Source organism: Phalaenopsis equestris, unplaced genomic scaffold, assembly GCF_001263595.1.
Source record: "Phalaenopsis equestris unplaced genomic scaffold, ASM126359v1 Scaffold000882, whole genome shotgun sequence".
Classification (NCBI taxonomy): domain Eukaryota; kingdom Viridiplantae; phylum Streptophyta; class Magnoliopsida; order Asparagales; family Orchidaceae; genus Phalaenopsis; species Phalaenopsis equestris.
This window is the reverse complement of record NW_018165322.1, coordinates 536,416-552,887: the sequence shown is the minus strand read 5'-3', so window position 1 is coordinate 552,887 and position 16,472 is coordinate 536,416. Positions and strand designations below refer to the sequence as shown.

The 16,472-nt window shown below is 33.6% G+C and overlaps 1 protein-coding gene across 1 annotated transcript in view; it reads left to right on the top strand.

Moving 5' to 3' along the window:
- Positions 1-8,038: 8,038 nt before the first annotated feature.
- The window catches only part of LOC110032182 (DNA-directed RNA polymerase V subunit 5A-like), a 46,680-nt gene continuing 38,246 nt past the window's right edge, over positions 8,039-16,472 (top strand). The window contains exon 1 of the mRNA XM_020735719.1: positions 8,039-8,373. Within this exon, the coding sequence (XP_020591378.1) occupies positions 8,137-8,373 (237 nt within the window). The 5' untranslated portion in view covers positions 8,039-8,136. The remainder of the gene's footprint in view (positions 8,374-16,472) is intronic.

Genomic DNA, 16,472 nt, shown 5'->3' with positions numbered 1-16,472 from the left:
GATATTTTGACGTGTGATTCACATGATAAACTGAATTTTCTTACAAGAGTGGCAACTTAATTATGAGAAAAGATACTCTTTATACTAGTGTTATTCCTATATTTCTTTTACTATCACTATTTGGTCTAATTTCTTTTAAATATTTCATTATTAGTATTTATTTCTTATTGTGAAGCGAAAACTATGGGAGGAAGAAGGTGAAGTGAAAAGTTAGGTATAGCACTTGTTGGTCCAACAATTTAGGCGGAATTTATGATGTCATGTAAACATATTGATCTATTTTGTCTTGGCTTGCATTACAACCATATTTTGATTGGTTGTTTATTTATTGATAGTTTTATACTATCTTTTGATTTATTTTTAGATATTTGTATTAATATATTATTTTATCTGTACTTTCATGTTGTCAAATTTTTAAAAACCCGGAACTATTGTTTTAGGTATGTTGAGCTTTAAAATATTTTTTTATTAGTGTTTATTATACATTTGTAATATACACTAGCTCAATTATTTAAGCTCTATTGTATAGTATGGTCAATGACATCATGTTGTATGTATGATTGATGATAGTGTGCAACCAAAGATTGACTGTTTTTCTCTTACATAACTATGTCTGACATTATTAAAGTTGAAGATAATGAACATAAGAAAAATTTATACTTTTCATTATTTTTTCAAATTTATTTAGAATTAAACATACTAGAGTGACTTATGTTAAGTTGATGTTATGTTATGATGGAGAATTAATTGTATTTGGCAATCTTGTGCCAAAATATATTGAAAATAAAAGCAGACTTATTTGAGTTTCACTGCTTGCTTCGTTTCTAAAGTTAAAAGCTTTAATTCTTGAGACATTTAGATGTGATTTGTTGAAGCATACTCTTAATATAGTGTGTCGTTTACTACTCTATAAAACATTTATTGCAATTAGTATCGACAATAACGTGGTGACTGCAGTTGTTTCGACATAAGCTTCAAGTAAAATAATAATACTTTATATAGATATTGTAGATATATGATCATAATGTTGAATACCTAATGTTGGAACGTCCATCAATAAATTTTTTTGGGCAGAATTGATACAAATCAGGAAGTTAATTGCATCTCAATTTATTTTTTTATTAAGTCTGCTAAAGTACTATGGAATATGTAATTAGTATAAAGTTATATCGCTTGTAGAAATATTTTTATTTATGATTTGTGAGGGTTAGTAGTGCCCTAAAAGATTTGCATGAAGCTCTAGAATCAGATGTATAATTGTCATCCATTATTGAAGAATATGAGAAAATGGGCAGTGGCTTAATTGATGATAATAATGATATCGATGATGAGACAATCACGAAGATATTGAGGAGCATGACAATGCACATATAAACAAGCATGAACTTATACGTGACCAAGCTTTTGATAGCCACAATATATTAGATGAAATGATTAGTACCAACGATTATGCACGATACTATCAAACCACATAAGAGTGAGATGAGAATGTGGATTTTGACGGTCCTAGTGAGCACATGAAATCTACTCAATAAAGGTTTATTCCAATTAGAAATGTTCTTTTGCAACAAAAATGAACTTCAGTGTGCTATTTGTGGGTGGTCAATTCTCAATAATGTTTAGTTTAGGGTTATTAATTCAAATTAAGCCATTTAGCATAAATAAGTGCAACACGATCACCCCTCTAGAACTTGTTAATGACGCCTACATGCTTCCAGAAGGAAACATTTGGGGGGTGCTTGAAAAATTTTTAACAGCCCCACATAGTTGCAATTAACCTAATATGATGACCATACACAAACAATATACATCAAAATTTATTTAATTATTTATTCTTCTGTTCATTTGACAGCAGAGGGATATTAAGCCGAAGGAGATAATTGGTCACATTAAATTTAAATTTATAATCAAAATATCATTCATTAAAGCATGGGTTGCGCGAATGAAGGCTATCAAGGCAATTTTTGGAAGCTGGGAAGAGTCTTACCATTCATAATACCGTTTTATGGTAGCGACTTCATCCCTAATGTCAGGTTTAGTTTATAGAATTCAGGTCACATCATCTAACATATTTCACCGACCTCTTTGGGCTTTTGGTCCTGGTATTTCCTAAAGTGTTCATTGTCGTCCAACTATCAGTATGTATGAGACCTTTTGTTGGAAAATATAGAAGTACATTGTTGATTGTTGTTGCTATTGATGCTAACAACAACATATTATTGCTAGCATTTGTTGTTGTTGAGTCAGAATGTAATGAGTCATGGTGGTGGTTTATGCAAACTTTATATGACATGATTCCTTCAATTTCATAAGGCAAGACTTGTGTATCTAATATGATCACCACTCTGGAATTGTTAGGCCTTGCTGTGAAAATTTTACTTGGGCGGCACGCAACATTGCCTTCGACATTTGTGTGAAAATTTCAAGAAAGCATTTCACAGCATGGGTGTTCTAAATGTCGAGATAATTTGTCAAAAGATGTATTTGGCGGGTAGTACCGATAATATATATGTTTTAAATCGTTACATATTGAATATCAAAAACATTCAAGCAGATGCAGTAGATTGACTCGTGCATCAGGATCTGACAAAGTGAAGTTTATTTTATGACGACAGACTTAGGGTCTGTTTGGGGCAGCTGCAGCTTATCCAGCTTTTGCTGATAAGTAACTTATCCTGATAATCTGCTGATGAGCATCTGATCAGGATAAGCTGTCTGGCTGTTTGGTTGACGCTTATAAAAAACAGCTGATTCTGAAAAATTAATCATTCTGGATCTGTTTTGAATAAGCAGTTTAATTGTTTGGTTTGTGCGTTTTGTAAACAGCTTATTTGGCACAGAATCTGTTCTTTTCTCAACAAAATTAAAGATCACTGTTCGGACAAGAAAATACCAAAAAGTTGATTTATATTTATATAACTAAAACAAAAATATAACTAAAACATATCCGATCACATCAAACAAATATGTTACATATACAAAAGTCAAACGCATCTGCACATACTACTACAAAGTATAATAAGAGCCCATAAAAAAGAAAAAATAACATGTTAAAATGATAAGTAGAAATATGATAATGTTAACTTTATAATGTAGCAGCATATTACGACCCATGCCACCTGCATCTGACACTCCAGAACCCTGAGCAAACATGTCCGACTGCGATATCATAGAAACGGAAGAACTCGAACCACATGTGGCGTTCTCCCGTTGTGGTACTATTGAACTCCTAACACTTGTGTCCAATTGAGAGCACGTAGAAATAGTTTCACTGTCGACTCACCTGAAGAATTTGCAATCGTCCGGTCCTTGTCCCCACCGCGGGCACCTGTAGAATTGTCGTCCGTAACTATGTGTCTGTCGTGATGTGAAAAGCAATGACGGTAGCCCACATCGGCACATCATTTGCCCTGACTTCCCTGAATATCTCGAGCTCATTGTCCTGCAATTATTATAAAAATCGTTGATCAGTCAAAAACTAGATGGAATAAAAAAAAACTCAACATACCAAATTATGGAAGCAATTGTTGCAACAGAGTTTATTGGTCACCTGCATCTAACACCACTCTTATTAACTTCATAAAAATAACAAAATATCACTTTAAGTTCATATAACTTTTACAAAACTTAATGTTAATCAGATGCTAGTGCTATGCTCATCCAATCCTTATGGTTTTATCTTTGAGTTCATATAAATTTAGACAGTATAAACTTAACGATGTATTGTGCTTTTATCTTTTTCATTGAGAACTAAAACATATATGACATAGAGTATTAAATTCTATATTAACTTTGATCGAGGAGCTTTTTCAACACGTCGATAGCTCCAACACGTCGAGGAGGGTTTTCTACTTTTATTACATTGCATTGGAGCATTGAAACATTAATATAGGGTGATTACATAACAATCTGAAACATTAATATTTACAAAACTAGCACTTTTCCTCAATCATTTCTCACAATCACACTCAAATATCAAAGTACAAGATAGAACTCATACTTTTCAATTTAAATATATAACACAAAAAACAATCAAATTTTCATTTCTTACTCAAACAACACATCAGATAACTTGAAATCGCAATCTATGGTATGGTGCATCTTATGACTGCTCAACCCAGTAGATAGCAACCCTAGAGAACATCAAAAAGGTAAAAAATAAATGACATCGATTTTGTTTCATAAAGAAGTCCCATATTTTTACTCTTGACATCGACAAAGACAACAGTTGCGAACGCCTTATGCTATGGTGCTTCATATGACTGCTCAACCCAGCAGATAGCAGCCATAAAGAACATCAAAAAGTTAGAAAATAACCCATGATGGCATCAATTTTGTTTCATCAAGAAGTCTCATCTTTTTTATTCTTGACATCGACAAAGACAGCAGTTGCACCCGCCTTCCAAGCTGCTTAAGGCCAATGCGATAGAATATCAAAGAAGCATTAAAATCTGAAAACTGCCAGCAAAAGCAATCCAACGCTCCAATTGTGTGGGGGAAGATCCCATTTCGTGATGAGTTGCTATGACACAAGTAAAGGTTGTTGCAGTTGCAAGTAGGATTTAATAAAGAAAATTTTGACATTATATGCCCCAAAATTCACAAGTAGGAATTAACGCTACGAGACATTGTTATTGACACCAAAATGTGATTTGAAAGATTTGAATGGAATAAATGTAAAAAATAACGTTTGGATGCTATGTATCTATATACATAGAAATTTGGCAGTATATATATGTAAATGCCCTTTATTTATTTGGGCTATTATCTGCCAGAATAATTTTTGAACAAAAATGCCACCAAATTAGAAACAACATCACGATGATCAATCCTTTTGGCCATAAAAAAATCACTTTTGAAATCTCTAATTTGACTTGAAAAAGGAAACATACCTTTTTATGCATAGGAAAAATAACATATATGTAAAAATTGAAGTTTAGATGTTATGTAAAAACATGTTCAAGCTCAAATTCATCTTTGTTCCATAAAATAAAACATTCGACCAATGGCTCATAAAAGTGGTGGTTACCACTCTTATTCATTGTTCCACTCATTTATTTATGCACATTAATATGAATGGTAGCGAACAACTATTTGTACTTGTTTTGGAAAAGGGTAGAACGTCATATCCCGTAATATGACCCACTTCTTCTTCCACACTCCGAACGCTCTTTCAATTACGTCGCGCAATGAAGAGTGTCTTTTGTTAAAAACCTCTTTTTTGCCTCATGCGACATCACTAGATCTTTTAAAATCAGGAATGTGGTACTTCGTATCTGGATATGACTTTAGATATCCCATTTGTAACGGATATCCAGCATCAACCAAATAATATTTACCCAGAGGTGGGTACGAAAAGTGGGTACGGAAATCAATGTCTCAAGTTTCTGGTAGCGAACTTGAAAACACGGCTATCGTGAGCGCTTCCTTCCCATCCAGCCATGACAAAGGTGAAGCACATATTAAAAAAATCACATTAAAATCACATACGACCATAACATTTTGTGTTGGGGCGCCGCATCAGCCCATGTACGCAACTTTTTATTCACTAGATAGTCGGGCATCGACGTGCGTCCCATCAATAGCTCCAACGCAATCCTGAAGTTACAACTAAACTTTTTTTTAAACTGTAATGTAATAAAAGTAGAAAGATAAATGTAATGGTAAAAGACAGACCTTAAAAAATGACATGTATCGATGGTCATTTGCAATTTGTGAAGGAATTGAATGGAACGTTGGATCCTCAGGCTTCACTACCTTCTGGGCCAAACTCACAAGAGAGTTCAAACCGACTGAGAAATATCGGCTGATGGTTTCAGATGAATGTTGAAAACGCTCCATATCCTCTCTTATCGATTCATTTTGAGATAAAATGTATAAAGTTATTGCAAGCACTTCCCTTGGGGTTGTTCTTGCAGAGCCGTGTAACCCATGATGGATCCGGAGTTCATTTAGCAGATCATGAAATAGATCATGAAATATTTAATATTTCTTGTGTAAAACGGAACATATTAAAGAACCGTGTTGGATGACCCTGTAATAACTCACCAACCCATCCGTCTCCTACTTGAGTTGAAGTCATACATGGGTTTCGGTCATCGTGTTTAAGATATTAATAATACAATAAAGTAAGGGTAAATGCGATTGTGCGTATGTGGTGAATTTCTTCTTCATCCATACTACAAAATTATTAAAAGAAAAATAAATTAACTTTAGTAATAAGAACAAAAATATGCTATGAAAGATGAATATAACACATGAACTTTGGGCAAAACAAAAATAATATATAATAAAATTGGCCACACAGAAACAACAACCACATAGAAAGGTGAACTGTCTAAAACATCCACGAAGAAGATAAAAAAAAAGTGTGCATCACGTAAACATAACATTGAACTTATTATGTACAATAAAAATTAAAGTACATAATAAGTCAAATATTCAAATGTTAGTTCTTATGATGTTTCTTTCTTTCACTAAGCAACGTGAAAGAGAATGTTAGATGGATGTTTGGTAGAAATTGAAAGAATAAATTGAAAAATTATTATATCAGATATGACGAGAGTAGCATCTACTGAGATTAGATATATTTAGCTGATTGTAGCGCTTACAACTAGGGGTAGAGATGCTTAAACAAGTGGAGTAGATAAAAATTATTTAGAATGATTAGGAAGGACACCAGGACAAAACTCAATTATTGAATTAAACAAAACGGCTTATTTTGCATTTATATTAATTTTAGGGGCATTTACATACACACCATCCAATTCCTATATATTTACATAACTCACACCTAAACAATTCTGTTTACATTAATACCACCCAAATCTTTCATATCAAATAAAAAAAACCACCTTAAAAAGTGAGTACACCTTCTCATGCACAGGTAAAGTAGCCAAACATCTTAAAAAAATCTCATTGATATGATATGCCTTAAAAACATACATCTGTCTATGCAAATGGAAACAAAAGATTAGTTTTTTCTTATGAATGTAAACAAATTCCAAATAAAAATTCAAAGCAATCAAGATCGAATATTCACCTTCGAAGAACAACAATGTGCAATCAAAGCGAGACCGGGATTCCAAACTAGCGTCCGGATTCGAACGAATCTGCAAGAACGCAAGACCGAGATGCAAAATAGCGAGAGGAGAAGCCGGGATACAGAATAACGTCCGGATCCGCAAGTCCTTTCCCTTCTGCGTCCAACAACGACTTCGAACGGAGAAGATCCGACTTCGAATGGAGAAGCTGGAATACAGAATGGTGACGAGAGCGAGGACGCAACGACTACGAACGAAGAAGATCCGGCTTCGAACGTAGAAGCCGAGATACAGAATGGTGACGGGAGCGAGGACGCAACGACTTCAAACGGAGAAGATCCGGCTTCGAACGGAGAAGCCGGGATACAGAATGGTGACGGGAGCGAGAGGAGAAGATCCGGCTTCGAACGGAGGTTACGAGAGCTAGAGAGGCGAAGCGCTAGGGTCACGAGAGAGGCAAATGAAAAAGGCAAGGTCACGGGAGCGATCCATCGAGGGGTAATGCGTAAATAGGAATCGCGATATGCGGACCGCGTCTTTTAGAAATTCAAAAACGCTTTTTCAAATAATCCCTCAATAAGTGGGAACCAAACTGTGAGACGACGTTTTAAGCTGCCCCAAACGGGGTCTTAGATATGGGAAAATGATAACAAATGCTTCAGAGTGTTCTAATGACATCCACAAGCACGCTAGAGGGATGGTGCTTATACAAACACTGATATGCTCAATTTATTATAATCCTGTAACATAGTTGTAACCAATATATCAAAACAGAAATGCGTAATTTAGGGTGCGTTTGAAGCAGCTTGTACGTTTCAGAATAAACAACTTATATTGTAACACAGCCCGCGAGTAAACTGTGGGGGCAGTCTAAATTTAATGTAAAAATAAAAGGTGTTTCGGCATAAACAAACTAAACGCATGATCATAGGTCGCAAGCTCACCCAAAGGGCCTTAACACCTGCTGCGAGTGAAGCTTGACCCAAACGGGCCTTAACCCAATATTACGTCTGAATAACGTCCAGCGCTGCGTGTCTAGCGCAAAATTTTCTCTGCTGCTGCAAGTGAAGCTTGAAGGGTCGGGCTTTCCGCAATGGATATGGAGGGAGGAGGGTGCCTGAGCTCCTTCATCGACCAGGGGACGGTGGAGAGCCACCGCCTGTTTCTTGCGCGGCGAACAATCCTTGAAATGCTACGTGACCGTGGATACGTCGTTGCTCCCCCCGATCTTGAGCTTACTCTTTCCTCCTTCCGGTCGCACTACGGCCAATGCCCTGATCTGGAACGTCTTCGAATCTCCACTAATCTAGTTTCCGATCCATCGAAAAAGGTTACCCCTTCTCTGGAACTCACCCTCTCCCGAATTATCGGGGAACTAGAGTTTAGGGTTTTGGTCTCAGAGTGGACTTGATCACTTTTGTTTTCATTTTAATGTGCCCAAATAGTCAATGTTCCTGGTTTTAAGGCAAGCTACACTGCTTATCGTGTTTATTAGTTGTTGTTACTTTGTTGACACGACTTTGATTTCCTGCGCCGCGATTGGCATACGCAGATTTTTCTCCATTATTGCAAGCTTAGCATAGCAATTTCGTGGTAAATTTTGTTTATGAATCCCTGTAAGTTTCACCTCAACACTTATAAAATCTATAGTCACTGACATACGACATCTAATTAAATTGGTGGCATTGCGGAAGAATGGTGCTGCCTCCATTGAGAGCCATAAGTATATGAAAGTAGGAGGGCGAGGAGGTATTGTATTTAGTGCCCGCAAGTTATGAGTATGCCGCTCTAGCGTATTGCTCGGTTGAACCATTTGGAAAGTCAATACTTTACCACTGGCGATATTTCTAGCTATTTCTGTCATTTCTAGAAATATTTGAGCTATTTTTAGTTAATTTTGCTTATGAAATGGAAAAATCAATAATGTTTACTAAGCTTTTAGTCCTTTGATCTTTATTTCGTTAGTTCTCAACCACTTCAAATGCTATGAATTATTGACTTGGAAAAGTTTCTTGTTTTGAGCAAATAATAGCATGATTTCTGCCTGCACTTTCTATTTTGTTTTGAGGCGGTGAGGAGAAAGTGAGGGCTGCATTTTACTGTGAGATGTTGAGCCCCTCCCCTAAATATATTTGGATTTTTTACTTTTATACAACCTAAATATTTTGTCTGTAAATCACACCCACAAATCTTAATATAGATGGCAGCCAACCAATTCGTACTATCTTGTATACCAATTCATATCCATTACTAATCTACCATGGACATGCAGTCATGGACCTTTGGGTTTCATCCAGTCATTCTTCAAAAAATTACTTCTCCTTCCTCCTATGTGGCCAACTCCATGGATTAGGTGGATTGGTAGACTATGTATTGGCTTGTTAACCATCATTTGTGAGGAAGGAATGCTCAACAATGTTTATATTGTATGCACAAGTGTAGAACAATATCTTATCCATGGTCACAAGAGTTGTGTTGCAGTCACCAAATATATTGGAACGCAACCACATTTGTTTCCTGATAGGAATTACATGACAATATGAGGCATGGGACAATTTGTAGGAAGTTGTATTTGGTGGGAATTACCTTATTCAATATGTGTAGTTTAGAAAATCGGTCCTGACCGGCCGGTTCGACCGTGAACTGGTCATAAATCCGGTTCCGGTTGGCATAAAAAACCACTCCCTCGTAGAACCGCCTGGAACCAGGTTGACGGTTCAATCCCTGAACCGTTGAACTGGCTCCGGTCGGTTCACTGGCATTTACATACATACCACCAAATTTTATGTATTTTACATATCTAACACTTTATCTCTATCTTTTACATTTATATCACCCAAATCACTGATATAAAATTTAAAAAAAAATCATTATTACAAAGAAATTAAATTTACCTACATACCACCTCAATTTTAGTTATTTACATATCTAAGACCTAAACTCTTTTTATTTTACATTTATTCCACCAAAAATATCCATATCACATATATCATATCACTATTTTAATTTTTAAAAAGTGAAATACATGTTTTCCTGCCTATAGATAAAATGACATGTTAAAATTGAATTTTATATGTTAGTTATTTAAATACATATGAATTGAGTGGGATGTAAATCTTATGTATTGTCTTTTTTAAATATATTTATGATTTATTTTATATAACAACCTTACAAATTTCATAACATGCTTACAAACATCCGAACGAGAAGACTTTTGTTAGATGCTAGGGCTAGCACACATATTTTGATTACGAGAGAGGAGGAAGAAGCCGAAAGAAGAAAAAGAAGAAAAGTAGCTAATTTTTGCTCTGCCCTCGTTTTCAGAGAATGGAGCATTAAATAGGCCGAGAAAGGCTCAGTGGTCGTCATAACTGACAATATCATCAATAATTTGCTTCTGCATATGTGGCCAATAATTCAGTTGTTGGAGAATAAAGTTAGAAAAAATTGAGTCGGTTGTGCATTATTGCTGTACGATTAGATTCTTTCTTAATAATTATCTTGCTTTACAGACTAGTGGAGAGTAAGTCTCGTACGAAAGATTCTTTTTGGATAATTATTTTGCTTTACAACTTTTTTGTTTATATCCCACTATTTCCGGCTTCAAGTTATTCTCGTACTCCTTGTAGAGTATCCCGCTTTTGGCAATACATACATTTATGTATTTTTTTTGTAATTTTTGACAAAATAATTCTTTTATTTCTTTGCTGGTTGCCATAATATTTCTACTAAGAATGACTTTATGTATCTTGCACGTCAGCTGCTTGCAATGACTATATTTGAATAAATTCTCTAAATAATGATAGACCTAAATGTTGGCTGGATTTAGCTTTTTAGTTTCATTCCAAATTTGATATAAATCATCAGCTTTAGATCTTTACTACTAATTTCAAGCTGTATAAACGAGATAATTCTTTCTCATGGTTCGGGATAAGTTTGATATAATTTCATATATATATTTCAGTGCTTGACAACCAAGTGAAATGTTTCCACGATATCAATAACTGATTTTGGTAATTCTTTTAGAAGATTTTCATCTTCTAAATAAATCAAGCTTACTAAGCCGCATTTATATAATTCAGAGATATGTTTGGAATCAGTATTTCCATATATATAAACGATTTGAAATTTTTCAGCTGTATGAAAATAAATTTGAGAATTAATTCTTTTCTCATATAGAGATAATTACTGTCATTCATCAGATATTTCTGTAATACTCTTTGCAGAGTTAATTGATGTATTTTGCAATCCCTTGACATACGAAGATATTTTATTTGAAGAAGTAGGTACTTTTATAATTTTGAGACTCGTAATTCACTAATTGAAGAGGTGGATGCCTCTTTTGTAATTGAAGAAGCGGATGTTTCTTTTGTAATTCTGAAATTTGCAAAATATCGTATTGTTCGTAATTCAGTAATTGAGGGTAATTCATTTTCATGGATCTCTCCATTCAGAAAAATTTTTACTTTTACGAGTTTCTTTAGAATGTTATTGACGTAGACAATTCCTTATTCTAATTTTTATATTTGTGATTCAAGTATTTTATAATAACTATTCAAGTCTAGGAGGGTCTTGTCGTCGGCTTCGCCGACTATGTTGTATATTTTCATACTTTCAATATATTTATTTACTATCTGCATAATTCACATGTCAAAATATCAGCAAGAGCATTTTTTTATTTCCCTCAATATATTTTATATCAAAGGTATATGCAGAAAACCAGCTTTGTCATCGTATGAATCTTTAATTGGATAAAAAATCTATGATTTTAACTTTTTTAAATAAAATAGCTATTTTATTATCTTTCTAATAAAAAATCTCAAAATTTTAAATTCTTTTTTTGGTTGCTAATAATTCATTTTCGTTAATATAATAATTCTGCTCTGTTGTTGTATACGTACCTGATCTATATCTAATTTTCATATTTGTAATTCAAGTATTTCTAAATAATTGCTCAAGTCTGGAGAGACTTGTCGTCGGCTTCGCTGGCTATGTTGTATATTTCCACACTTTAAATATCTGTATTCACTTTCTGCTTAATTCACGTGTCAAAATTGTCTGCAAGAGCATTATTATTTTCCTCAACATATTTTATATCAAAGAAATATGCAAAAAATCAGTTTTGTGATCATATTAATCTTTTAGTGGGTAAAGAATCTATGATTTTACCTTTTATAAATGAAACAATAATAAAAAAAATTTCATTTAAAAAAATCTCAAAATTTTTAATTATTTTTTTGATTGCTAATAATTCTTTTTCGTTAATATGATAATTTTGCTTTGTTGTTGTATACGTACTCGAGCTATATCTGCACAAAAAGCTTAGTAGAATTTCGTCGAGCTTTTAAGATGGCTCCCCATGCTAATTCAGAGTTGTCAGTTTTTATAATTAAACAATCACCAGCTATAGGTAAATGTAATTTTGAAATATTTTTGCATAGGTCATTAATTTGTTGTAAAATTTTTTATTTTTTTTCATCCAAAGCCTAAGCTATATTTTTTCGTAACTTCTTTTGTAAAGGGGCTCGTAACTCAACAAGAGTTTTGATAATTGCTTCGGTGTAATTTATACATCATAGAAAATGCTGTAAATCTTTTTGATTAGTAATTTGTTTAAAATAATCAATTTTTGTTACAATATATTCTTGTAATTCGATTGCTTCTTTATCTATAGTAAGTCCTAAAAAATTAATGGTATTGGAAACAAAAACAACTTTTTTTTTGCTCAGAGCAATTCCATGTTTTTGTGTTTTTTGTAAGAATAAGACTAAATGCTTTAGATGCTGCATAATAGTTTGGTTGAATATTAAAATATCATCTACATAGATAAGATAAAATATTTACAAGATTAAGGGCTTATAGTTAATAGAAATAAGATTGGTTATATGTGCAAATTCAGTGGTTTTGATATTAGCAATTTTTAAGCCTTATTATTACATACAGTGATATTAATGTGTGACATGTTTAAATATCTTGGAACAATTATACGTAATAATGATTGTGTATAAAGATTTATTTGCTTGAGGTAAGAGTGGATAGTTAAAATGGAGAGGTGTCGTAGGAGTTCTATACTTCTATGTGATAAAGAGGATATTATGGAAATTTAATAGATAAAATTATATTAATTAAACTATAGTTAGGACAACTATGTTGCTTTGATTTGAATGTTGAATAGTAAAAATTCATTAATAGTTGAGTGTGGAGGAATTGAGAATGTTAAGATAGATATTTGATAAAACCCTAAACGATGTGCTACAAAATGATTATGTTGGAGCCGTGAATGGAGTTGAAAATACTAGTTTATTTGAGCCATGCTAAAAAAAGGTTTAAAGATACACCAATTCGATGGGTAAATAATTTAAGCATCCAAGAATTGGGAAGAGAAAAGTGGTAACCCTAACATAGTATGGAGAGAGGCAGACTTGCATAATGAAACAGGACTCAAAACGAGTATTTTTAATTATCAAATATATAATGTGTATAAAATAATATGCATATAATACATTTTATTCTCTATATGTATGTGTATAAAACTAATTAAAAATTAATTTGTGCTGATTGAAAATTAAATTTTGAGTTAAGTTTAGTTGAGTTTTAGTCAAATTATGCAATTTTGAGTTGAACCAAACTTTTTTGAATATGACTTGCCATTACCCTTTCCCATTTGGAACAAATCAAGATCAAAAGACAGCATATCTGATGTAACCTTTAAACGGTTGTTATTGGGCCTTCTTTTCATTTCCTAAAGCTCCTCTCCAATCTTAACTTTTTAAAGAAAATTTTGGTACTAATTTGCAGACCTTCTAGTTACTTTTCTTATGTTTGGGCAAGTTGAACGATGTTTGACAACTCAAAGCCAAGTATCTCAAAACAAACTTGTTGAGATTCTCAATTTTCAACTTGAGTTATCTCAACTTTATGAGGAGCACATTTTCTTATTAACTCTCCATTAAGGTTCCAAGATTGATGCCTCATAAAAAAAAGATCATGAATTTATTTGAGGAAGGAATTTCATAAAATTTTATCTTGCCCTTGCGGTGTCATTCTCACTTAAAAAAATCAGAATAAGTCGAATGGCCAGGGAATTCCTCAAAACTAGCAAAAATATAAAAAGGTGGCTGCCAATATAATTTGATTATTTGTACTGAGATAATAGATAGTCAGATTAAAATATCAATGATAAATTAAGAGTGAGGGCGAGAGAAACCACTCTTTAATTGATTAGTGCAAAGCCAAATTCATCCATTGGGAACATGTGGTGACAAACTCTTCCTTAATTGCAGCCTTCAATATGAATTATGTTGGAATTTCACACAAATCTCTCAGAAAGCTTTGCTCCATCATAGTTATGGCTCTTATCTCCACCTTGGCTTTATTGAATAATGAAGGAAAATCAAATATGGTAGAAGCCTTCTTGGTGAGTGATCTTGAGAGCATAGCTAGAGGAAAATATATTTTGAAGAAGTATGGACATGTTTTTCTCTTTTGTCGCGTTATTTTATACAAGAACCCTAAATGGTTGGAAACCATAAGCCACACACAAACATCAAAGAGGCAACCACCAAGGTCATTGTTTTTAGAATTAAAGGTGCTTCTAGTCACTTATAGTTTCTATAGCTTCTTGCGCAAGTCAAATAAAATTGCTTAGCTTGTGAATTGCGCTTAAATAATTTGTAATATATAACTTGAGGAATTATTATTTAGTAGCCCATTTTATTAATGGGTCTATATAACAATTAGTCATAAGTGATGGAACCTCATAAGCCTTCATCTAGAATCATCACACAAAATGGTAAGAGAAGGAAAATCTATTACTAATCTCATATTAGGATTATAGGTCATGCTTCTCAATTCGACCATCTCCCTTGAAACAACCTAATTTCATTTATATAATATCGATAGATTGAGGTTAGTCTTGGATTGTTGAAGACATCAACACCAAGGTACTAGTAGGTGACAAATTGAATTCTATTGTTTATTCCATAAATTTAAGAATTTGCATCCAAACCTTCAAGTAGAGGAAGCTTTGAGGTCATTGGTTCAGGGCCTATAAAAGGTGGCTTGGGTTTTTCAAATCTTTGATGATGTGCAGTGTGCCATTTAACCATCTTGATTCTCTCTTGTAAGAAGGCATTGACATTTCCTAAATGGTTGAGTTAAACCATTCATCCTTCTCAAGTTTCTCACTTAACATAAAATCAATGCACTCAAGTCTCTCAAGGCGCTCCTTCATAGTATCAAAGTTATTAAATAAGGTCCTTGGTCCAATTATCTTCTATTAATCTACTAGAATTACATAGAAAATTCTCCGAGTTCGTTCATGGTTGTTTACCTTTGCCTTAGTTGGGAAAGTTTTTAACTCAATTGCACTAATGGTATCCCTTTCTCATTGATGGTTGAAGTGTTAAACAAAGCACCCTAACTGAACAGAATCTGGGAGTCTTTTTAATTCTTAATCTTATTATGATAATGACTCCTTGGGGCAGCTTCACCCAAATGCTTATTGACATATTCTTGGATTAAATCATGATAATTTTAATTTAAGATATGCCAACATTATTTTGATGATTTTATTCCTATAGAGTGGGGTTAATTGAAGTAACTTCTCATTTGCGGGTTATTGGGGTTAAAATTGTAGTGATGATCATTCTTATATTAATAGCATTATCAAATGTTTTATTGTTGGGGGGGGGGGGGGGGGGGGGGTAAGAAGAGGAGCATCTCCACAGGTAGGGTAGGTGTTGTATGGGTAGGAGGGTTGTCACCTATGTTTGGGAAAGAAAAGAGTGCAGTGAATTTTTGCCCATAATAAGTAGTTTGCATATGTCCCGTAATACTCTTAGTTATTTGATTTTAAAATGAGTATGCATATGACTAATCACATTAACTCCATCAAGATCTTGAATACTTATAATTGAATCATATTTAGGGCTAACACATAGTTATTTGTCTCTGCTCAACTTTTATGGAAAAATTGAAGCCTTTTAATAATTATGACTAATCACGAAAAGCCCCAACCCTTCGAAGTTGAACCTAATTAAGACCAAGCAATTATTATTAGTGCGTGTCCTTGAAAATTGATTAGATTTCCTACTTTGTTAAATCTTTACAGTCACCAAAGGCTCTTAAATTACCAATTTATTAGAAGAAGACAATTATTCAAAATGTTGCTTTCAAGGCTTGCCTTTTAGGGGTCTTTGTTAATACTTTGTAGCTGAGCCATCAAAGAACTTATTCTTGGGAGCTAAAATTACTGTAAATTAGACGGGAGACTTTCATCTGTAACTGTTGAAGGGTTTAAAAGAATATCATTTTTTATTTCTTTATGGTCTCTATATGACCTGTATTATATTGCATGTTACATTAATCTCGCCTATATAAGTGCCCCTCTTTCTAATTTCGTCCTCTTTGTCTGTGTCGGCGGTGGGG